Source organism: Malaclemys terrapin, chromosome 11 (assembly GCF_027887155.1).
Source record: "Malaclemys terrapin pileata isolate rMalTer1 chromosome 11, rMalTer1.hap1, whole genome shotgun sequence".
Taxonomy (NCBI): domain Eukaryota; kingdom Metazoa; phylum Chordata; order Testudines; family Emydidae; genus Malaclemys; species Malaclemys terrapin.
This window is the reverse complement of record NC_071515.1, coordinates 71,331,280-71,357,148: the sequence shown is the minus strand read 5'-3', so window position 1 is coordinate 71,357,148 and position 25,869 is coordinate 71,331,280. Positions and strand designations below refer to the sequence as shown.

The 25,869-nt window shown below is 41.6% G+C and overlaps 1 protein-coding gene across 2 annotated transcripts in view; it reads left to right on the top strand.

The window, feature by feature from the left end:
- Positions 1 to 25,869, top strand: part of GLI2 (GLI family zinc finger 2) — a 247,879-nt gene that overhangs the window by 146,743 nt on the left and 75,267 nt on the right. For both annotated transcript variants that reach the window (XM_054044740.1, XM_054044741.1), the window contains exon 3: positions 6,952 to 7,057. In XM_054044740.1, the coding sequence (XP_053900715.1) occupies positions 6,952 to 7,057 (106 nt within the window). The remainder of the gene's footprint in view (positions 1 to 6,951; positions 7,058 to 25,869) is intronic.

The following is a 25,869-nucleotide window of genomic DNA, read 5'->3' as shown; positions in this document are numbered from 1 at the left end:
CACAACGCACTGTCAGCCTCTGGAACTCCTTGCCAGAAGGTGTTGTGAAGGCCAAGACTATAACGGGGTTCAAAAGGGAGCTAGATAGATTCATGGAAGATAGGTCCATCAATGGCTATTAGCCAGGATGGGCAGGAATGGTGTCCCTAGCCTCTGTTTGCCAGAAGCTGGGATTGGGTGACAGGGCCTGGATCATTTGATGATAACCTGTTCTGTTCATTCCTTTTGGGGCACTTGTCATTGGCCACTGTCAGAGGACAGGATACTGGGCTTGATGGACCTTTGGTCTGACCCAGTATGGCTGTTCTTATGTCTGTGGACATTTCTGTCTTTAACCCTCATCAATGCAACACAGTTCTCAGGATTTGAACCCCTTTGGAGCATCTTAGAGGAAACATGGGAGCTCCTGTTGCTGTGGGTGAAGGCAGTAGTGGCTAATGTGGAACCCACGTCCTAGATCGCCCACACCCCAATTTAGGGCCTATGCCTGTGAGGTGCTGTGGCCTGCCCTGCAGGCCTTGGGAGCTGCAGTTGCTTATCTTTCAGGGAGTCAGATTGTGCCATTGATTTGTAAGCAAACCCCCCCTTGCCCTGCTTTGGTCCTCAACTTTCACTCAGCTGCATCCCAGATAACAATGACATTTTTCCAGGGATCTGTGGTTTATAGGATGTAAGTTTTATAACTAGTTGTGCTGGTTTATTTGTCACAGCAATGGACTAAGAGCCTGGACTTCTCGGTTCTAGTCAGGGGTCTGCCACTAATTTTACTATGGGTACATCTACACTACAGCGGGGAGTCGATTTAAGATACGCAAATTCAGCTACGTGAATAGCGTAGCTGAATTCGACGTATTGCAGCCGACTTACCCCATTGTGAGGACGGCGGCAAAATCGACTTCTGCCGCTTTTTGTCGGCGGCGCTTACTACCACCTCCGCTGGTGGAGTTAGAGTGCTGATTCGGGGATCGATTGTCGCGTCCCAACGGGACGCGATAAATCGATCCCCAAGAGGTCGATTTCTACCCGCCGATTCAGGCGGGTAGTATAGACCAGACCTAAGTTACTTTGGGCAAATCACTTACCCTTGCTGTGTCTCTGTTCCCCATCAGTAAAAAAAGGTATGACAGTTTTGCTTACTTCCCAGAGGTGCTATGGGGCTTAATTCATTAATGTTTGCAAAATGCTCTGAGATCCCTTAATAGCAGGTACTTATTTGTGTGTAGGTCCATTGCTTAGTTTACCCCTTTTTTTTTTATAAGCCATCCACTTGAAATGTTAAACAGTCCCACCTTTTATGTGGTTTCTGAAAGTTAACAGGTGACGTATGGTGTTAGATTCCTTAAAATGAATTCAGATTTGGAAAAAAGTTCATTTAATAAAACACGAACAATGTTAAAAGAGATTCTTTTTCTTTATCTTGACAACTGCCTCTTTGTTTTACACAGGCTTTTTCCTTTTGATTATAAAAAGAGTGTGGTACATTTGCAGAACTGCGACAGCTCACACCTTGAGCTACTTATTCTAGGAGGGAAGTTTGTTTGATGGAGCATCCTTATGGAAGACCACATTATTCTCCTCCATCTTCTGGCCAGAGCGGAATGCATGGGACTCCAAAAAACTTTAGTGGGATCCCCACATGCATATCAGAAGGCATGCACAAAGCTCTAAAAGCTTTTAGTTGTGTGTAACATCACTGAGTTCTCTAGGATCCAAGACTCAGTTGCTACCCCAGCATAAAGGCCAGCTGCAATAAACACAATAGTAATGTAAGTCATCCTTTAAAGGGATTTGTTTGCCATTTTCAGATCAGTGTATTACAAACCGGTTGAGTTTTTTTCCCCCTTGTTTGTGTTTCTGGAGAGCACTGTCCATTGGCAGATAGTTTTTGACTTGACCCCTTCAAAACAATATTTCAAAATTAAATGAACTGCAAAGCAAAAAAAAAAAACCCTGAGTAATGTTGGTTCTCATCAGCAAAAGAACATGTAGAACATGAAACATTAGAACAGTGAGCTAATGAGACAGATCCTCAGCTGGTGTAAACTGGCATCACTCCATTGGTTTTACTGAATCTGTGCTAATTTATACCATCTGAGGATATGACCCAGTATTTGGAAAATACGTGAGAGGAACCTGTCTCTCAAGTCCTGACTTTGGGATTCTGTTTTTACCCTAAGAGAGTTAACAACATTATGACAATCGGTCCGGGAATGCTGGAAAATGCTGTTTTATGAGTTTGTTAATTCTAGTGTGCGAAAAACCGAATCCGAAACGTAAGCTTCAAAAGGTTATTTGAGGAACTTCATAGCACTATTGGGGCTAGACTTCTGATCCTCCTGCTCCAAACTGCCAGACTTGTACCAACTGAGCTGAAGGAAAACTAGCAGAATGGAGTCCATGCAACACAGCTATACAATTCTGATTCCATCCAGTAGAGGGCAATGGTGACGTACATACTGGTCAGCTTATTAGCATATTAATATAGTTTATATATATATGGTACACATCATTGCTAATGTGAGATCTCAAAGAAATATATTTCATTTAAAGCTGTTCATGTCACCTTTTTCCAACTGGCCTTTTCTTCTGAAGGAGAAATGAGGTGGTGTTGAGGGTGATTTAGAAAACTCTTTTTTGCTCGTTATGCAAAAAATTCATTCTGCACAAATTTCCCTTGAAGCACATTCTTGTCCTTGGAGATAATCAGTGTCTGCCTCTGTCTCAAAAACTATCTGCCTCTGATACTTGCTCCCTTCCTGGGATTTTCAGCTCAGGGACGTCCCCTTTAAACTTCAGAGGGGTAGCCGTGTTAATCTGAATCTGTAAAAAGCAACAGAGGGTCTTGTGGCACCTTTAAGACTAACAGAAGTATTGGGAGCATAAGCTTTCATGGGTAAGAACCTCGCATCACTTCTTCATCCTTTCTTTGTCTGATGCTGGAAGGTTGGATGGTCTTTGACTGGGAAGGAGGCAGTGGGCAGCCCATGTCTTGTTAATAACAACTGACTAGATCAGCTCAGGCAAGTGAGGACAGGTAACAGAGACTTTTTCCCTAATCAAACCAGGCAACACCGCAGACACATTCCTTTACGAGTAGCAGTTGAGTAGGGGTGGCTTTCACTCTGTGCATTGCTAACGTACCCATCTGCTTAGTATCTAGATGCTATAAACATACCTAAGAGCAACATCATTTTTGTGTAAAAGACTCATACGCTCATTGTCACTCCCTCATTTTATGCCACTTTGATTTTTTCCCCCCATTGCCTCAGGTACAGATCACTCTCTTGCCTCTATTTCTGAATAGCAAGTGCCAGAGGTTTATCCCTGCTTCAGAGCGATATAGTGCTTTTAAAGATCCCCTTTTTTTGCCTTCTGGAATGCACCATATCGTACCAAACAAGCAAGTATTATCAAACCATTTTCCCATGGCAGAGACTTCCCCAGACTCCCCCTGTTAAGGGCTTTGTCCCACCACTGCAGATCACTCAGTTCTGACACCTATCAGTAGGGTTCTAAGTTAAATATACAAAGTCTGCTAGTTATTTATAAATTTTCTGCTCTGTTGAAGGCCGCAATGATGAGCAGATAAGTCTAAAACAAGGGATTGCCTTTATTAGATAAAAGCTAGCAAATTCATTGTGCCAGTCATCATATTGCACCTCCAACGGCTGTTTAGAAATGCATCACCATGAGCTCACTTGAAGTAATTGAGTATAATTGTCTTTTTAAATCATATGTGTGAAAACATCCATCTTTGTAAATGGCATACGCTGCTGCTACTTCTGTTGCCAGCTCGCTGCTCCCTTCAAGAGGGGTGGAAATGAGAGGCGGAAGTGGGGAGGGGGCCTGACATTTATGAATTAGTAGTTGATTGACTATAAAACCATTCATTATTTCAGGCCAAGCATCCAGAAGTGAATTAAAGGGAAAGCACCAGCTATTGTAGCTTTTAGGTCTGGTGGCTGCTCCAGAAAATGTGTGTGGGCAGAAAAAAAAAAACAGATGTGAAGAGCTGGAAAGGAAAATCATTGAAAACAACTGCCCCACCACCCTTTTTGTCCTCTGGTGAAACCAAACAAGGATTAGGTGATGGTGCTAGTAAAGAACTTGAAAGTGAAACTGACTAGTATCTCCAGTGTCTACATTGATTGAGATGGTTTTAAAAAAAAAGCAAAGGTCTAAATGCCAAAAAATGGTACATGTTTAAATTCCTCTCAACATGAATAAACTGGGGTCTAATTAGAAACAGGGGCAAGGAATTTTTTTCAGACATTGGTTTTACGTTGACCGTGCCCAAGAACAAGAGGCAAAGCCTTCCCCAAATCACGAGTGGCAGGGAAGGAATGCTCTTGCAGATAAATTATCAATGCTGCCCTGAGTACTTCCTCCTTTAGTCAATGGCAGTCATAAGGCAAGACATGTACACCCAGATAGACAACAGAACTCAGCATCCAACAGCAATTATTGTTCTTATGGGAACTGAGCTCTGTAGACAATCTTCCCCCTGCAGCCCATGGCAATGCAAATACTTAACCTGTCCGGCATAGGACTGGCTATGCCAGGCAGCAGCCTAGTGCAGCAAAACATATAGCGACAGTTTGATTGTATGATCATTGTGTATGACAACATAAACCCTTGCTCTGTACATCCCAGACAGATACAACAATGGCTCTATCACACAGGCAGAAACCATGCCCTGCAAAACTTCTTGCATGCTTCTGGGATCTGTTTTCTTCTTTCATAGCTCTCAGTGATCTCAGTGGATGCTGAGGGCCCACTGAAGTTCATTGAAAGATCCTGCGCATTGTTTCATGCCATGTGTGCCTGTTCTAAGGAGAGCAAGGCCAGCTTCCAAGCTTGGCAAAGAAGAGGTTCTGGTGGAACAGTAGTTTCCTGGGAGATCAGGACAGTCTCTGAATGATCAACCCAAGCCCCTGACAGTTGACTGCAGTGGCCGTGCCGTGGAAAGGAGAATAGCTGATGTGTAACAAGCCGTTAGCTGCATTTTGGATGTGGCTTTTCAGCATTAACAGGATTGTTCTGCATTTCTGACTTAGAGAAACATTAGATCATGATGTATCTTAAAAATGATTATTTCTCTCGAGTGACTTTACTTAAAAGACTTATATTACCCAGCACGGTTAAAGAGGGTGGGTGAATCTTTTGCTCGCAAAAGAAAATCCTAAAGGATACACGTTTATTCTACTTCATAGCTTTACTTTCTTGGGGGTTTAACAGTTACCCTACTGTGTCCTCACATTAGACAGGCTGCAAAAATGCTCCCACTGTATTGGGCACTGCACAGTGCCAGCTCTCCACTCTACCACTGAAAGTAAGTCTGCTGTGGAATCTTGAATACTTTCCACCTCGAGTACCTTAGCTTAACTCCTTTCAGTGTAGTTGGCAGGAAGGTTGTTTTTATGTAGTCTCTCGCCTCTCCTGGCAGCACAGCTGACGTAGTATCCAGATATGCGTGTTCTGCTGAGCTCAAGGATTCTAAATTGAAATGCAGATAAGATCGTCAGATCCCCTTCCTGATTTGCCAGGGCATAAATATATAGGGATTTTTAATGCAGATTTTCTGTAGCTGAACCTAAAGGATCAGATCCTTAGCTGGTGCAAATCGACAAAGCTCTATTGAAGTCAAAGCTGTGTTGTTATCGCAGCTAGGACTCTTAAGTCATCCTTACAAAAGAGTGTGGAGTCAATGGAACTGGACTGATTTATACCAGCTGAGGATTTGGGCCAAGCCGTGAAGAATTGTAGGTTTGTTTTGGGATGCTGCTTTCCCGCACAATAGAGAAATGCTGCAGGTGGTGGAAGCAAGTTACAATGGAGTATTTAGTTAAAATGGTGTTTGGAACAATAATCTAATATTTTAAAAGCTCCAGATACACAGAAAATGTGATGAAAAGTGCTATGTCAAAACTGAAGAGTGAGGGTGAGGAAGACCTGTGAAAACTTTAGTTAATCTTTAATCAAGAAATTTTGTCTGATTGTAAAAGACACATGCAGTCTGGCCTTTTATTTTTACATTTGATCCCAGCTACAAATGTGGAATGCACCATCATTACAGACCAGATAATATATCCTAGCAAAGGACTACTGTGTGGTATATTTACTGAGACCCTGTTAATTGTATTTCTCTTGGCTTCCATAATTTTAGAACAAAAGGACATGGCCATAAGTCTGAATAGTCCAGGGCGGTGTGGAGAAATAACTCGATGAATTTTCCATTTGTCCTACAACTCTCTGAAATATTCGTGCTGTAAACTTGGGGTCAATAATACATATTAAAGTCTGTGGATTTAATAAGTCAGTGTAGGTAGTCTGTGCCTTCCGAGGCCACTTTATCTTTCCATCAAAGATGAAACACGCTTCTCAAATGAATAAAAAATAGGCCCGCAAATGATGACAAGTGAGAGCAATTTAGGCTCCTTTCACAGAACCTGAGCCATAGACATTTTTAGCCGCCTCGGACTGTATACACGGCTTGCACTTGTGCAGCTCTTGCCGTTATACTTTAGGTAAATAGTTCCAACCCAATCCCCACTCTGTGTCTACAGACATTCGGGAAAGGTGCTGCTGCCGTTCCCGGGGTTGTGGATGGTGCAGATTTGGATTCTGCCAAACTCTGTCAAGTCTCATTTTTGTAACAAGGCTAGTTTTCCTTGGTGCTTCCTATAATCTCCCTGAGTTCAAAGAGCGCTTAGCTGCTTGTCTTTGTCAAAAACCCTGTTGGAGATCTTTTATGTTGAAGATGTAGGATTTCTCCGAATGACTTTGATTATTTATTCATTCCACTTCTCTGGTGTATGATAGCGCTGATATCATGAAGACCCCATGTCTTTGCATTGCTCATGCTCTGAAATTCATGGAGATTTAGTTCCTTTGAAATTGTTTTAAAAGAGAAGGAAAAGTTTTTGAAGTTTTTTTTTTTCCCCTCAACAGTTCCGCAGCACGTTTTTCCAGCGTTCCATGCTCCCTTGCCAATTGACATGCGTCACCAGGAAGGAAGGTACCATTATGAACCTCACTCCATCCATGCTATTCATGGGTAAGTCTTGCATCTCTGCTCCCATGTGTTACTAAAACACTTCAATCTAACCTCTTCTGGGTTTTTTTGTATTGATGCTAGGACTTGAGTGTGAAGCACAGCGCAATGGTTCAAGCACAGGGCTGTATAACAGGGAACTCCGCTTCTATTTCCAGCATTGCTGTGTGGCTTTAATCAAGTCAGTTAACCACCCTGTCCACTTTCCCCAGCTGATGATAGTATTTAGCCAGCTGTCTGGGGTGCGTGAGGTTTAATTAGAGTGTGTACAGTGCTTTAAGATCCTGGGATGGAAAGCAAAGTGCTATTACATCATTATTCAGCTGAGGGCATAGGAACAGGAATGGCCTAATACATTTTTGGGGGCGTTTTTCACTCTGTAATATACCTGAGACTTTTCTGACTACACTTTGGCTAAAACCCCTACTTTGGCTCCTCAATCTCCGTGGCCTTATGGTACCACTCCCTCGCTACCATCACTTGAAAAGTGAACTGAAAGGGTATTTGCCTGCCATTTTGAGTTCATGAGGCTATTGGCATCACCAGCTATACAGGTATTGCCAAAGGGGTAGCTGTGAGAGGCGGATAAGAGCCATAGATAAGGCTAACTGTGTTTCAGGTTTGATCTCCTGCATCAGTTGCTAAGGCCTGAGTTTTGTGTTTCTCCTTTGAAAGTTGACAGCCTAGCTGGGGCATAAAGCAGGGTAGAGAAGCGTGTTCCTTACATCACATCAGGTGTTGAAGAGAAAAAGTGGCTCAGTGGTTCGGGGAAGACACTGGAGCCTTTTTTAAAAATTGGCACCACATTTGCTATCCTCCAGTCATCTAGCACAGAGGCTGGTTTAAGCAATAGGTTACATACTACAGTTATAGTTCTGCAATTTCATGTTTGAGTTCTTTCAGAACCCTTGGGTGAATATCATCTGGTCCTGGTGATTTATTACCGTTTAATTTACCGATTTGTTCCAAAACCTCCTCCATTGACACCTCAGTTTGAGACAGGTCCTTAGATTTGTCACCTAAGAAGAATGGCTCAGGTTTAGGAATCTCCCTCTTATCCATTGCAGTAAAGACCGAATGCAAATAATTCATTTAGCTTCTCTGCAACAGCCTTGTCTTCCTTGTGTGCTTCTTTAGCACCTTGATTTTCCATGGCCCCACTGATTGTGTGGCAGGCCTCCTCCTTCTGATGTACTAAAAAAAAATGTTGCTGTTAGCTTTTGAGTCTTTTGCTAGTTGTTTTTCACATTCTTTTTTTACCTGCCTAATTATACTTTTACCCTTGACTTGCCAGAGTTTGTCCGTTTCTATTTTCCTCACTAGGATTTCACTTCCTATTTTTTAAAGGTGTCTTTTTGTCTCTAATCATCTCTTTAACTCTGTTTTTTAGGCGTGGTGGAATTTTTTCATCCTCTTAGTGTTTTTTTTTCTTTTGTTTGGGGTATACATATAGTTTGAGCTTCTATTCTGATGTTTTTAAAAGGTTTCCATGCAGCTTGCAGGCATTTCACTCTTGTGACTGTTCCTTTTAATTTCCATTTAACAGTCTCTTTGTTGTGTAGTTCCCCTTTAAGAAGTGGTGGATTTCTTTGGCATGTTCCTCTCTACAAGGATGTTAAATTTAATTACATTATGGTTGTTATTACCAAGCAGTTCAGCTATATTCACCTCTTAGACCAGATCTTGTGCACCTCTCGTCTCTCTTTCTCTCTTACCTCCATGCATCTCAGCCTCATCTCCTTGTTACCTCTAGTCTTAAGACTCCTTTCTACTGCTTTCCTATCTTTCTCCCTTTTCTTTCCCTTCTCTTACACATCCTCTTCTATGACTCTTCTCTCCTCCCTGTCCTCTGCAGAGAATGTTGCATATGATTGCTATCTTTAAATATATCAGAGGGGTTAATACAAGGGAGGGAGAGGAATTATTCCAGTTTAGTACTAATGTGGACACGAGAACGAATGGATACAAACTGGCCGGGGGGAAGTTTAGGCTTGAAATTAGACGAAGGTTTCTGACCGTCAGAGGGGTGAAATATTGGAACGGCCTTCCGAGGGAAACGGTGGGGGCGACGGACCTGTCTGGTTTTAAGATTAAGTTGGATAAGTTTATGGAGGGAATGGTTTAATGATAAAACATAGTAGCCAAGGAAAACCAAGCAATGGTACATGAACAGCATAATGGCCAACAAGGGTCAGGCTAGAGACTCTTGCCTATATGCTCGGGGTATTACTGATCGCCATATTTGGGGTCGGGAAGGAATTTTCCTCCAGGGTAGATTGGCTGAGCCTCTGGAGGTTTTTCGCCTTCCTCCGCAGCATGGGGCAGGGATCACTAGCAGGAGGGTCTCAGCCGATTGAAGTCACTAAAACACAGGATTGGGGACTTCAACGGTAGAGTCCAGGGAAGGGTCTTGCGGCCTGCAGCATGCAGGGGGTCAGACCAGATGATCATAATGGTCCCTTCTGACCTTAATGTCTATGAGTCTATGAGTCTACTTATTCTCTTCAGTACATGACACTAAAAGAAATGTCTGAAGCCAGGACCGCCTAGGGTATTGTGGGGTGGGCTGTTACACACAGCATCCTGAACAACTGCACAGTTGTTATACATGGGTTTGCTTGACTCTGCTGGCATAGTTTAGACTATAGATATCTATAGTTAGCTTGGTGCTAGGGAAAGACAATATAATTGTTTTTTTTTAAATAGCATATACATTTTCCCTCTAGAAAAATATCATAAATGCTACGAAGAAAAATTGAGTCACTGAGCTTTGGCTTTATGATTAATGTGATCGGAGCTTGACAGAGGTTCCCCAATTCATCAAGACCATATTCTAGCTGTCTACTTTCTTGCCTGTACCAAATGTATCTAATTACATGAACATTGCACAGCAAATTAGATGTAGTCTCATTTGTTGTCAGCCATGGAGTCTTATTATTTGCCTTCTGGTTTGTGTCAAAGGTTTGTTTCCCGATTGCTCAAAGTGACATTGCTATACATTCCTCTTTATCATTGTTTGCATATAAGCTAATGAGAACACCAGTTATTTTATCATAGCTGTCGGGTAGTAATCAGCAGGGTTCTGTCTAGCAGGACGGGACATACAGGACAGTCATATATGCAGGGCTCTTTGTTTGAGACCTAAAATAAAAAGTTGAAGTATAGAAAGACTGATGAGTATTAAAGGAGCTGTGCATTCACTCGGGATGCCCATTATTCAGGTGCCCAGAAGACTTGCCAGATTTACATTTGTTGTTGGGTGTGTTGGCATTTCAGTCATTTCCACTTTAAGAAACATGACAAATAGTTTTGAGGTTTTCTTTGGCTTCTTCCTATTTACTGAACTTCAATTACATGGACCTGGTTGCATAACAAGACAAGCCCAAGTACCACCTGAGGAAATACTTTGTGAGATCGAGTTACACCTTTCAGGCCAAAGTAGTATTTAGTTGGTCTTTAGGACATTCAACTTTTCTGTTCCCCCACCCCCCACCCCTTATTTTTGCTTTGTTACATGATATACCAGCTGTGTCATCTGTGGAAACAGTCATTGTAGGCAGATGGTGCCAGCTGCAACCATGTGGTTTTTGGCACAGTCATGTCATATGCTTGGATAATCCAGAAAAGTCTCACTTTTGGTCACTTTCTGCTCTGAGATTGGCAAATGTCTGACATCTTAACTAAGTTTCTTCACTCTGTTGTTGTACTGAGATCTCTGCGGCTGCAATGGGAGAACTCATTTTTGCCTCATTTCACACCAATAAGAACATTGTGGTATCAAGATATCAACTTGGATTCTAGTGTCATTGGGTTTATGTTTATATGAGGAAAGGAGAGAGAGGCCAGGGAAAACTTCTATGAAAAGCAGAGGCAATAGGGATGATCAAGTGGAGAAGAAGGTGAAAATAGAGCACAGAGTGAAAAACAGATAGGAAGTGTAAAAAGAGGAGCAGAGCGTGGAAAGAAATTATACTAGTGAAAATAAATGCATTTTATATATAGTGTATTACATCTAAAACCAACATCAGAATAATATTTAAGGTTGCAAAGTCAAGCACTCAGAAGTTAGGAAATGCCAAATTAAGGTTGCTTGTGCAATCTTAATTCTACTCCCTTGTGCACTTATTCACTGTGATACACTCTTTAATTATACAGTCATACTGTTTTTTCCACAACACTTCTATCTCATTCAACACACAAGATGGACTGTGTCCTGAGGATGAATTATGATGATATATGTTCCCTACAGTATTTATTTATTGATTGGAATTTCTCTCTTCACTTTTCATCACAGTTTGCTGTAAGAAGACCACAGACCCAATATTGGTTGAATCAAACTTTCAGACTCCAGTATTCCACTGAGACAAATGACTTCACTTGATGCATTCGAAGAGTGGATTGTAAAAAAGGGGCTAGTGTGTATTTTAGCAAGATTCTTCATATGACTTTATAAAAGTTTACTTCACTAGGGTCCGATTGTGCAATCCTGAATCTTGGTAGTAACCCCATTTGAATGAATGGGATCACTTGTGTCAAGTTTGCAGGTTCATGTCCTTAAATAGATAGTAAAATTCCTTCCAGAGAAGCAGGTGATTATTAGTAGCCCCTTTCTCTCCCCATGCCTAGGCTTTCTTAGCTACTCTGTTTTTTCAAAACAAAACAAAAAATCCCTAACTCAGCTAGAAAGTCTCTGCAAGAACCCTCAGGGCTAACCCTTGTAAGCAGCATGCTTAGGCTTGACTCAGCAAGAGGCTTTTTAACAGTAGCTCCTAAACAGAGGTTAAAGCCCTGTCAGACGCTCTGTAGTGTAACAAACAAAAGCAGCGTTGTTTCTGTGCTGGCGTTCTAGTGGCTTTTCAGGATGTGGTTCTCACATGATTTATTTATTTTTTTAAGAATTGTTGTTTCGTCACCCAAATTCTGTTGTCCCTTTAAAAAAAAACATAGAATCCCAAGACCAAACTCGCCACTGGCGTAAATGTGTGAGCTGCACCAGAGCTGAATTTCCCCCAAAAGATCTTGAGATGGAATGACTCTTCTAGTCCATCTCCCTGCCAATGCAAAAGTGTTCCCAATTGTCCCTTTCTGTGTGCTTTCATCTGGCTTAATTTTAAATGTCTCAATAGATGGAGCTTCCATAAGTTTCCTGGGAGCTGAAGTTTTCCCTGGTGTTCAACTTACATTTTTCCTACATCTGACCCCAGTTCTCCTAGTTTTACTCTACTCTGTGTCCTTTTTACTATGGTAAACGGTTCTTCTGCCTCCTGGATACTTACAACATTTTTCCAAAATCAGGTGCAAAATTTCCTAGAAATATCGATATATTTATGGGCAGAGCTGGCAAAGTTGCCCATAATTAAGCTTCTCATTATAAGATCCTGTTTTCAATTGCTTCTAACTTTGCTGAACGTTAACCATTAGGGCTGAAATTTTCCATGGTGGGTGCCTGCCTCAGGCTGTTTATTTAAGTTTCAGCTACAATGGTTTAGCCACCTGCAAGAACAAGGCCTGGGCAGAGCAGGAAACTGAGACTGTCTGGGCAAGCAGATGGACAGGGATGAGGAGGGGGGTGGGGAAACTGGGATGAGGAGTTAGGAGTGTTGGGGTGGGGGAGTAGGACACAATCCACTATACCCAGAAGGCGTTTCTGCCTTGGAAAGAGATGGCAGTCCTAATCCCGGCAGGCAGATAAAAAAGGGAGACTCCTTCATTAAGGTCACTTCTTTTAGAAATAAGCACACCAGTCAATTTACCTCATAACGTACATGCCAATAAAATGTGTGCATTTTCATATTTACTTTGCTACAGGAGTAGCAAAGCTCTGGCACGTTCTGATTGATGGTACTGTGCTGCTTTGGAGATAGAGAGCGCTCCCTCCGGAGTCAAAGCAAACAGCTGCCCGGAGACACATTTTTGTGTATTTTGCAATTTCATTACTTTGACCAAATGGATACGTTCGTTGCTCATTTGGAAAGCAGTTTTGGCTGATTATATGGAGTTTACTCTGTGCCCTTCTTTCTCCCAACCCCCCTCTCACAGACATACATACACGCACTTCCTTTCCTAGACTGGATGACTGAAGAGATCAATAATGGATTATAGAGCCTGTTTCACTCTAGGATGATGGTTCAAACCTATCCCAAATCTGTAATTACTAAAAGTTATTACCTTCTGATGGTTCTTTGGTGACTCCTATGAAGTGATTTGGGGAATGTTAATACAGCTCTCACTGTAAAACAAACATAGGTAGCACTACTTGGATGCCTTGTCCAATTTCAAGAGGCCAAAGATTAAATGGTCAGGATACTAAATTGCGTCTGTCTTGCTTTGTGCATTTGGAGAATTGACTTCACCTCTCTGTGCCGCCGTTTCTCACTCTCTAAAAGAGGGGTAGGACCTTTCTAATGCTCTTTGAGAGCGAGGATGAAACGTGAGAGATGCTGAGTACTGCTGTATGACCCTTTCATCTCTAGAAGTGGTCTGTGAGAGCTGGGTTGTGGCACATTGCTACCTTCTGTCCTGTGGATCCACAGAAAATGAGCACCCACAATTCCCATCAGCTTCAGTACCGACATTGTGTGCTCAGAACTTGTGAACATATTAAGCCATTGGAAACCAGAGATGGCCTCTCTGGCACCTTTCACCAGCACTAAAGTCATATGAAATGAAAAAATAAATAAAAAGGAGCAAGAGACGGTGGCTGCTCACATGCTAGCTAAAGAGTTTGTGTAGCTTTTCTGATGGTATAACCAATTCCAGCATGAAAACATAAATCAGTCCCTCTCTTCTGATGCCTATTCACAATGGTGTCATAGTAGTGATTACATAGAAATGGAGTTATACAATGTATTTCCTTAATTTGAGGAGATAATTTCTTTTGACTCTGTGTATGCTAAGCATCTCAGTGGATACTTTCAAAGTGGTCTAAGGGATTTAGACACATTGCACAACAATTTTAATGGCAGATGTCTGTTTAAACCCCTCAGAGTGCTTTGAACATCTCAACCATAAACTTTAAATCCAAACAGATTTGGAAGTATGTTGTGTCAGAGTCGCTAAACCATAAAGTAAGGTGCAAGCCTTGTAGACTGAATTAATAAATGTACTGGGCCAGATCTGTAGCTGTTGTAAATTGGCTTAGCTCCAGTGAAGTTAGTGGATTTCAATTGGCTTCAAGGGAGCTGTGCCAGTTAACACCAGCTGAGGGTCTGGCTCGTTAAATTGCAAGAATTTTTTCTGAAACGTGAACTGCAACTCTGACTTGATCCAATCACTGTTGGATATGTAAAACTGATTAGGATATTCTGCATTGAAAACAGGAATCTGATTTCCGAGGGCTTTTATTTAAATCTCTGGCGTGTGTTCGTTGATGACATCACTCCATAACCCACTGCTGCTTTTGAGTAAGTGTCATTCTCAAAGCTTCACGTCAAAAGTCTTAAGTGATAATTCCTTTGCTTACTTCTCTTTATTATAGGTTGAAAGTGACTTCATGTTCCACCCTTATCCAGTGCTAAACTCATGCTTTAGAAAAAAAAATTGAACTCCATTCCCTTTCCTAGGGGTAAATATTCACAGGATCACTTCAGACAATAAAATAAAGGATGGGCAACTGTCAAAATTTCCCATCTGTGGAAAATTTTATAGGCTATTTTCAGCAGTATGGTCCATTCTCTAAACTTTTTAGGATTCCCTCAATAGTCCATTCTCTACCACTGTTCACATGCTGACCTCATGTGTCATGGGAGTTGAATAGTTATTACCTCTTGCCATTCACTTCATAAAATTTTCACAGTCTTTTCCAGTCTAAATGGGAAGGGATCCCCCTTGTAGCCTATAACATTTCCTCAGAAATCAATTATTTTAACCCGCTCATTTTCATTGGGCTTCTCTGAAATCCTTCTAGCTTGTAGAGAAGACTGGAGAAGACCCATCAGTGGCACAGGTTAGCGATACAGAGGATAAGGTACTCCCTTTTCCCAGGGCTGGACATTCTGCCTCCACAGCACTCTTCACCACTGGCCCAGGCAAGCAAACAGTGGGCAGTAGTGAGAGACAAAACCGAATGGCAGGAATGTTGGCTTACGACACGGGAATGAAAATGCAGGATCTTTGATGTCCATGCAGAGCACAGATATTTAAAATCTCATCCAAAAGCCCCCCCACTCCCACAAAAAAGTGCATAAAAGTCCATTTACCCTGGAAAGATGAAGGACTGAGTCAACTCTACTGGGATTAGAACATGTGGTTCGAGGGATTCTAGGTATTTCAAACCTGATGCTAAGACCACCCAGATGGCTGGGGCAAAAAAAAAAAAAAAAAAGACCCTGTTTGGCAGAGCTGTAGATCTGGATACCCTGCCTGGAGCTAACTCTACACACGCATTTGCAAAACTCAAAGGGCAGACCAGGGTGCTATTGTTCTGAAAAGTTGCAAATCTGCAGAAATCTTCAGCTGGAGTACATTCTTTCAAATGGGCATTCTGGATCCCTTAATTTGACTCTGAGCCACAGATGTATGCTTTTCTTCTGTGTGCCAGCGCTCTTTGAGAAACTGTACTTTTATATAATGAGGAGTGCTGGAATAATTTGTAGAGTGGGGTCTTGAGAGCTGTTGAACCAAACTGTAAATCCTGTATCTGATGGAAGCCACTTCAAGCCAGGGGGTGCGTCAGCATCCCCAGCGCCCCTAGTTCCAGCATCTATATAATTTTATGCTTTGTAGGCTTTTTATAACTTTTCTTTTCTGTTTCCCAGTTGAAATAGGCAAATAACAGAGCTAAACTTTGATATTCAGAAATTAGAGAATGAAAATACCGGACCCTCGCTAGAACGCGGGATTTGGGATCCATGTGTGGTACCGTGTTATAGCGGGGACTGCGTTAAAATGAATTGCAATTAAAGTAATTAAATTTGGGCTCCATGGTCGCGACCGCGTTATATGCGAATTCACGCTATATAGACGCATGTTCTAGCGAGGGTCCAGTGTAATCAGACTAGATGCCTAATTCCATTGTCTTTCAATGAAATTTAGGCTCCTAAATGCCTACGCTACTTTTAAAATGGGACTTAGGCTCTTAAATCGGGGGCTTTTGAAAATTTTACCCCAGGTCCTGTTAATAGCACAGTGCCACAGTAATAACATCATGAAGACGAGTTATTCTGTTTCGTCTTGAGTGTTCTTAAGAATCTTCTCCATTATGGTCCTGGAGGTACTTTAGCTACTTGCAGTTTGCAAACCAGATGAAGGACTTGTTAGCTGCTGATTGAATGCCTCATCTGAAAACCTCTAATAAGATCCCACAGAGTAACCACATATCCAAAATTACTGCTGCTAGAGGAAGGGCTACAGGACTGTGGTTCATACATAAATAAAATGGGAAAGTTTCAAGTTCATTTCTACTTTAGGGCAATACTTTAATCCAGATAATGTGTCCCGATTCTCAGAACACCATGATTCAGTACAACTTCATTTTATATATCACCTTTCATCCCAAAATGCTCTACAGTATTAAACACTTCAAGAGAAGACTCTATGTGATATGAATGACAGAAAGCCGTCATGTAAAGATATTGAGCAGTGAAAGATTTAAAGTGTTCCATCATCAAACCAATAAATGAAAGGGAGCTTAATTTAAGAGATGTAGGCAACGGGAAAAAGAGAAGTCTGAAGAAGAGATTTGAAAAGAGATGGACAGGTGATAAGGCAGAGTGGTATATAAAGGTTTTCTAGGCAGCAAAGCTTAAATCTATCCCTATTCAGGAAAGCACTTAAGCACATGCTTAATTTGAAGTATGCGCTTAAATCCCATTGACATCAATGGGACTTAATCATAGGCTCAAACGCTCTCCTGAATTGAGGCCTTAAAAACACCGACTACATAGATTTCATTAAATCCCACTTATAGAATTCAGCTGTTAAAACATTAATATTGCATTCATTTGACAGGACAATCTAGACTTTCCAACTGATTTTAGACTTGTTAGGGTGTTAGGTTTTTTGCTGATGTTCCAGGCTTAGGAATGGCTCTCTTGATTCAAATATAAACTAACAGAGATGGTGTCATAATGACATTCAGCCCAGTCCTGCAGTGCTCAATGAGGGGAAATTCCCAATGAAGTAAATGGGATTCTTGTCCTGAATATTGACTGTGATCATATATGCAGTTAAGAGGGAGAGGAGATTCTCTTGGATCGATTTAGCAATTTAAATGTCCTGTTTGAAATAACCAAAGGTTTTCTGTATCCTGAGTTAATGGTAATTGTGTTTATTTAAAACTACTGACTGTCTAATATCTTCCAGTGGCATCTCTTCCCTGTTTGCACCCTTGATGTAGTGAGCAATTCTACTATAATACCAGCTGCCAGATTCTGAGGTCTTAAATATAGTACCAGTTCCATGGCTAGGATAGAATAAACTTATTCAGTTTAAATTGTAACTTAGTGTCTGATACAAGGCCCACTAAACATAATGAAAGTCTTTCCTTCCGTTGACTTCAATGGTCTTTGGAGCCAGTGTGGTCACACCACTCATCTAGAAAATAGATAGTTGGATAATGGTGTTGAACTAGTTTTCAATTACAGTAGAAACAGTGCATCCCTAATATAGATACTTCTACCATCCCTATTACTCATAGTATCTGAGCACCTCTCTTATGTATTTATCCTCACAACATCCTTGCGAAGTACTATCATCCCATTTTACAGAAGGGGAACTGAGGCACAGAGAGACTACGTGACTTGCCCAAGGTCACACAGGAAGCCTGTGTTGGAGCAAGAAATTGAACCTTGGACTCCCATGTCTTTGGCCAACATCCTAACCACAGGCCTATCCTTCCTCTCTAATCTGCATTAATCATTAATCATCTGTACCCTGGCTCCCAAAAAATGTGTGAATTACCATGTGCCAGGGTCTAGGTCAATGTGAATAACATCATATTTTCCATGGGCTGGTAAGGAAGAACATTGAATGCAGTTCCTAGGGAAAAGGTCATAGCTCTTACCATATCCCCTCTTCCTAGCTGCTTCCTCACCTCCCGCTGAACTATTTCTGTCTATAAGGGAAAGTGGCCGGGGGTGTGAGAAATAATGTAGTGTGCGGATGGGAGGAAAAGAATCTGCAACGTTCAGTACAATGCGTTTAAACATTTAAATAGAAGTTTACTTGCTTCCAAGTTACCCCACTAGCATTCTCAAAACAAAGAAATAAAAACTTATATTTATATTGCACCTCTCAGCCCAACAGATCCCAAAGCACTTCATACACTTCAAAAAGAGAGGTCTCATGTCACCCACCACTGAAATCCAGCCATCTCCGGAGTAGAGTACAGTTGCTGTTTAACCTCACACAGCAAAATTCTGCTGCAGTTTAGGTGAGGAAGTGAAGAGTGCCTTACCCAATACAAATGATAGGTGGGAATTAGATTATCAGAATGTAAGAACCTAAAATGGAATTTGGCCAGGGTAGTGGATTTAACAACCCTACTCTTTCACAAGTGATTCAAGGGATCTTTAATGAGCACAAGTACTCAGTACCTCTGTTTTATATCTGATTGGAAAGGCAGCATCTCAAGCAACAAAGTTCTCCTTGATAGTATGTTCTGGGGTATTGAGTGCTGAGTCAGAGGGAAAAGTACTAAATACTAATTCACCAACGCTGCTTCCTGCAACACCCTGGGGTTTTCCTTGGAGGTCTCCTGTTCAAGTACTAAGTCTTGACCCCACTTGGCTTATGAGATCTAACACTGGTATAGCTCCAGACTTCCCATCTTCAGTGTCTGGTTTGATTCCAATCAGCATTGAGATGGATACAGTCACAAGGATAAGAGATTCTCCAGCCTGCTTCTTCTGAAAACAGCTGGCTTGATCCTCACCTAATGCAGGTAGAAGATACCTGAGCTTTCTCTACTTCCCCTCCAGTGCCTGATCTGCTGATGAACCTCAATGTCCCAGTAATCCTGTTTTCTCTTGAGCAAGACTGCACTTGTGTTGAATTACGTGGTGAACGACATGAAGGGCTTGTCTACACACACAAGTTGCACTGATTCGACTAAAGGTGTGATGTTACACCAGTTTAATTAAACCAGTGGAGCTTTGTGTGGGGACTCTCCAACATCTATTTAAACCTGGTTTATTCCTTGCACTGAGGCACAGAGACTTGCCCAGAGTGACATCGTGAGTACATGACCTGGTATACAAACTCAAGAGTTCTGATTTCTGGTTGGTTGCTCTAAATAACAGACCATACTCCCTTCCAGAAATCTTGTACTGGATTCAGTAGTTTTCTATCCTTCAGTAGTTGTCAGTCTACTTTGCCAGACTGGCTTTGACTCAGATTCTGGTTATATGATTGATTTCACTGCTTTGCCTTTCATAAACTCAACCCCAACTTGACCAAGTTTGTGTTTATCAGTTGCTTTTCTCCCAGACAATGCAATGTTGTGGTTCACGTAGGAAGGTATCTGTCTTTAAGGGGTGTGTGTAAAGTCTTTCTTACTTAACAATGTAGTGTCTCAATTTAATTTCCTTCATCTATTATCACCTTCTCTGGGTGAAAACTACACTGAAAAATAATCTCCTTGCCTGAAATGCATCGAAGTCTTTGCACTCTCTGATTTCATTAGAGTTCAGCTGTGTACCTGACCAAGACTACAGAGACCAGCAGCAAAACTCCGCTTGATATACTGGGCCTATAGATTAAAATGAAATGGGAGACCTCTTAATTTTTTTTGAAAGCTGTAGTTAAAAGAAAAGGAAGATGGAACTGCAGATCTGTCTCTATTGAAGTTTCACAAGGACTTCCTAAAAATGTGCTAATAAAAAATCCGTGCCTACACTAGGATACTCTATATTTGTTGTTCATTCTTGGCCAGTTATCCCATCATTCTGCTTAGCTTGCTAACACCAGAATGAGATCATTCAAGCAGGACTTGTGTAAATAAAGTTTGTCTCCCACTAATAAACCCTTTCAACTCTTCTCCTTTTGCTTAGCTTCTCCTCCAGATGCCATCATTGGTCAAGCTTAGTACAGTACCTGTACCTTCTCATGCTTTTTGATATTGGCTAAAAGCAATTTTACAGCAGGCTTGTATAGTAGTGTTGGTCCTTACATCATTCATGAGTATCAAATATATTGTACAGTACTAAGCCAGACTGATTATTTTGCCCTCGTATTGTACACTACATTAACGTTTAGGCTGAAATGTGATTCATATAAAGGGGCATTGTTAATATAGAAGTTCTGCTCTATGTTTAATTTCCAGTGCTACTAATAACACTTTAGATTATTTAAACCATAAGAAAGTTAAAAGTCAACTTCATTTTGTACAATTTATGCTATTTGTTTATGTTGGACACTTCACGCAACTTTGACAAAGGGTAACATTTTCACAAACACCTCTTTTCAAGTGACTTAGGCATTAGAAGCTCAGGTTTCACTGAAAATCAATGGAACTTGGGCGCCTAAGAGCCTGACTTTCACAGTTATTTAGGGGTCTAAAGATGCAGAAAGGCACCTAGTTGGATTTTCAAAAGCACTTACGCATGTTAGGGACCTACCCATTCATTTCAATGGGAATTTTTAAATCTGGCTCTAAGGTCCAGATTTTTAAAGGTAAGTCGGTGTTGCTGGGCTCAGCATGCAACACCTAACTGATTTAGGAGCCCGCATCTCATTTTCAAAAGAAATTAAGACAGGGATTTTTGCTCCTAAGTGCCTAAATCCCTTTTGAAAATGCAATGTGGGCTCCTCAATCTGTTAGGCATTGCACCGCTGAGTGCAGCAATGACTAAATACCTTTTCAAATCTCGGCCTAAGTGCCTATGTCAGTTTTGGAAATGGTGCATAGGTGCCTAAATTACTTATGCATTTTTAAAATTTGTATCCAAAAGCTAGAATTGCCAGTTTCACAGTTTCTGTTTATCTCTAGGCATCTATACCATGGTAATCACTGAAGTATCTGGTAGCTAGTATCCATTGTATCTCATCAGTTCTGCTTTTTGATTCTTGGGCACTAACACAATGCTGCTGTATTTTGCCTTTTCAAAACCACACAGTAATGTTTAAATTAAACTCTTTGCACTGAATTAAGTCAATTACAAATGTCTTCATTAAAATTCAAGTGTGTTTAATATGCCGACTCCCTAATTTTAAATGATGGCTTACCTATTTGACAATGTGTGTGTCTGTCTCTCTCTCTCTCACACTCTCAAAAGTCATTTTTTACCTTATGTTAATAAAATTAATGTATCTTCAACTTTCCCTCAAACTGTGTACAGATCTCTATCTGCATAGAGAAGAAGATCCCAGATGGACTGGCTAGGTCTGGTAACTGGAAATAGGATACGAGTTTTAGATCTCTGTTCAGAGTGTCAGCAGTCACCCAAAATCATTACATAAGAACATAAGAATCATCCTTTGGAAAATAAGTTAAGGGCTGGCTCCAGCTCCTGATGGACAAGCACCAGGGGTGAAAGTAACTTAAAGGACTTACCGATACTCTGGAGTCCTTAGGAGGGGGCGGGGCCTCAACCAGAAGAGGCGTGGCCTCTACCAGAAGAGGTGGGGCCTTTAAATACCCGGCGCTTTAAATCAGGATTTAAAGGATCCGGGGCTGTGGTAGCAGCAGCTGGGAGCCCCGGGCCCTTTAAATCACCCCCAGAGCTACCAGCTGCAGAGGCGTCTGGGAGCCCTGGGGGTGATTTAAAGGGCCCAGGGCTCCAGCTGCTGCTACCACAGCGGTGCCCCGGGCACTTTAAATCACCATTGGAGGGGGCCCAGGCCTCTGGCGGAGCTTTAAAGGGCCCGGGGTGCCGCTGCAGTAGCCCCGGGCCCTTTAAATCGCCACCCAAACCATGCTGCCGGAGCCCCGGGGTAGCAATGGCAGCCGGGGGCTCGGGCAGTGATTTAAAGAGCCCAGGGCTCCGGCTGCTGCTACCACCCCGGGCCCTTTAAATCGTCCCCGGAGCTCTGGGGTAGCGGCGGCAAGTTAAAGGGCCCATGGCTGTAGCGGTGGCCAAGCCCCAGGCCCTTTAAATTGCTGCCAGGGTAAGCCGATCTGCCCCGGTACGGTGCACCGGCTTACTTTCACCTCTGACAAGCACTAACATTACAAAACTCCACCAGTTTGCAGAGGGACCAGGGGCTGAACAGGCCTGGAGACTTAAGTACCCTTAGTCCTCCCTTAGAATAATCACCTCCAGTTATAAATATATACTTATCTCATAGAGCTGGAAGGGACCCTGAAAGGTCATTGAGTCAAGTCCAGCCCCCTGCCTTCACTAGCAGGACCAAGTACTGATTTTGTCCGAGATCCCTAAGTGGCTCCTTCAAGGATTGAACTCACAACCTTGGGCTTAGTAGGCCAGTGGTAACGGGAGGGGAAGCTCTGTGCTGTGTTTTAGAGAGAAACTGAAAAATTCAATCTGTAAAGGTGCCATCCTGCCACTTTTCTCAGTGCATTAAAACTAACCCTTTAAAAATTAAGGACAAAAATAGTCCAAGTTGGGAAAATGATAGTTTTAAAAGACTGAGTGACGGTTGGACAAATTGAATCTGCCATCCCTTACCTGCTGTGCTTAGTAATCTATTTTCCAAAGACTGAAGAATGGATTTGGGACACTTGGTACTCGTATGGGGAAGCAGTATAAACAAATCAGAATATTGCCATTGCTAGAGGAAGGGAGGACATGGTGCTGATGTGCCTAAGATCACTTTGGAAGGCAAGGAGGCAACGTTTGATCAGCTTCTAGAGTGAATGGCACTGCTCAGCTGTGCTACTCAGCAGAAAAGCTACTCTGCGTTCAGTGTAGAAGCTGATAGGCTGTCTTTGCCATCCAAAAACAAATCGCTCTGCAACTAAGAAAACTCTCTGATTTTTTTTTTTTTTTTTTTTGCATTTGCATTTGCAAAAACTGGATAAGCCTTTAAAAAAAATCTGATAAATAGCATTCAATTGAATTAACCACTGTTGACTGTTTTGCAGTGTCTTAACAAAGTCCATCTGTATGGTCTCCCTTTGTAGACACAATTTTATAAGTTAATTTCCCTACCAAAACATCAGTGTTTACTTAGTAAGAAATCTGCTCTTTGTCAGCTTAAAACAGTGATTTCTTTATTACCATTCTGCGCAGGGAATGACAGCACAGAGTTGGCACTGGAGCAAGTCTGGTTGAGTCTACAGCGTTGTAATGGAAACAGGGTGAACCGGGGGTCAAGTATAATGGCATTTGTATACAGAAATGTGTCTGCATAAGAAATAGCTGCATGAGATAAGAGAATGGGAGATGAGGCTTGCAGATCTCCCTTTTGACATCGGTGAACTGTTGGTGTGATGGAGGTTTTTATTAATATGTGTATAGTACTGCTGATATTAAAACAGTAGGTTATTTATACATTAGCAGCAGTACAAATAAGATATCCAAATGCAGCGGGATCTAGTCAACTTCTACTGACTTCAGTGGGCATTGGATCGTCACTGTAAATTGTGAGTGCTATGCCTCTGTGGAATATCAGATCCATATTTCTTACTTAATAACTGCACGATGTTTTCTTGTCGTTGGGAGGATGGAACAGGCATGATCACTATGTATATGAACATGCAGAACAATACGGATTGGTCAGGAAGGAAGATTTTCAGTGTGGTACACAGGTAATTAGATACAAAGCGCTCTGTGCACCGAGGTTATGGGTGAAACCCTGGCACCACTGAAGTCAGTGGAAGTTTTGCTATTGATTTCAATAAAACCAGGATTTCACCCTAGGTCTTAGATTTTTGTCTCTCAGATGTAGTTGATTCCATTTCACCCACTGTCATTCTCTATACCATGTACTAGAGCTGCTAAAAAATGCCAACTGTTTGCATTAATTATTTAATTTTAGGGGAAAAGTATTTTTATTTGTTTTGGGTGGTGGTTTGTTTTTTGTTTGGTTTTTGTTTGTTTTTTAATTTCCCATGAAGTTTTTCAATGACAAGCCAAAACCTAAAGCTGAACTTGCATTTTTCTGTATTCTCCGCCCCCTCTTTTCTAGTGGCAAAATAGAAAATGGAGTTGAGGTGGAGGGAAATAAATAGGAGTGGAAAATGAAAGGTGAAACGTTTTTGTTTTTCAGCCAAAAAACCCCAAAATATTTCCATAGAAACAAAAATTTGTATTTAGAATAAACGATCATTTTCCATCCAAAGATGTTTTCACTGGGGAAAATTTGTGCCTGGCTCTTACTGTTCACTATATGATTGTTAATGGGGCAGTGTATTTGTAGTGAAGGAGGGGGACGGTTAGCTCAACGAACATGCTGAATAGATTCTTACATTGCGTCTTACCTAGCCCTTCAAGGGCCATTAACATTTCCGTTTAGAGGAAAAGAAATATTGATATGTGTGGTAGTCTATCCAGCCTTTGCCTGCCCATTACAGCACTTCAAAGTGTTTATGTAGGGATGGGAATTGTCCTGGCGTGGATGCAAAGAGGGTCTTTGGTCCAACTAAATCTGCCAGTGAAACAGTTTAGGGGAGACTAGTTATTAAGAATCAATGTCTATAGTATACCCTTTGGAGGTTACTATATGTTCTGTAGCTGTTTAAAGTATGTCAAGTAGTGGTACAGTACAATTAATTTCTGCAGAAAACTGTGAGAGCTTCAATCAGAACCCCTTGCTAGCTTAGATGGTTACATCTCTCAGTGCTGCACGTTTTGTGTGTGTAAGTAATAGGTAGTTATATGTCTAACACACTGGCAAAGTGCATTTTGTGTCCATTTCTCTTAATACACAAAGGTTAGATGCTTGCTACTGTTTCCTACAGATGAGCGTAGTCCTTTAGCTCTAATGGTGGCTTTGGAGCTGAAAATCCCAGGTTCAATCACAGCTGATGAGCCACCCAGGGGTCATTGCATAAATATGAACAATTTGTATTATTTATTATCTATATTGCAGTAGCATCTAGAGACGCCAGTCATGAATTGTGGCCCCACTGTGCTACAAAACTTTACACACACATAACAGAAAGACAGTCCTTGGCTCAATGAGTTTACAACCTATAACATATAAATCCATATTTAAACCCACATACTACTGAAGTGTGTGTGTTTATGTACATATATATTTGCCCATAACATAAACAGATATTTATATCTATATGCAGATATAATGTGCATCTTTGTGTGTGCAAATACAGAAAGATTTTATATTATTCCCATTTTGGTTCCTTTTCTCCCCCCTCATTAATCATGATTCAGTGGTTTCCTCGTGTTGTTTGCAACTGTATGATACTGCTTAGAAGAGGCATCACAGCTTCTTATAACCCCAAGTCCAAGGGTTTTGCCCTAGCACTCTAGAGACAAATAAGACTTAATCATGCTTCTCATGGCAAGATGAGATCCAGGCTTTCCCTCCTCTGGTATCTGTTAGTTTAGGGATTTAGGGATTCAGATTATGGGAAATGGGCCATCTCAATAGCAGAGGGAGCATTAGCAGTCACTGTCCTGGAACAAGCATCCATTTTTCATTCATCCCTCGATTTATAGCATATTCCAACCAGTGATTTTGTTATGGCCCTCTGGTGTAACATTTTCTTCCCCAAGTAGTGTCCCTACAGGTGCTCCACTTCAGGTGTGCATGCATCCCTGTGGCTTTGATTGGAGATTTTTGCTAGCAGTGTCTGTTCAGCCCATGTATGCACCCTTCACGTCCTTGTGCCCTAACAAAAGATATAAAGGGCTGCATGGGGAAACCGCCCTCAGTTCCTTCTCAACCTCCTTTGGCCTGAGACAGAGTGTAGATCTCTTCAACCTAGTTGTTCTGTAGTTGTTTAATAGTAC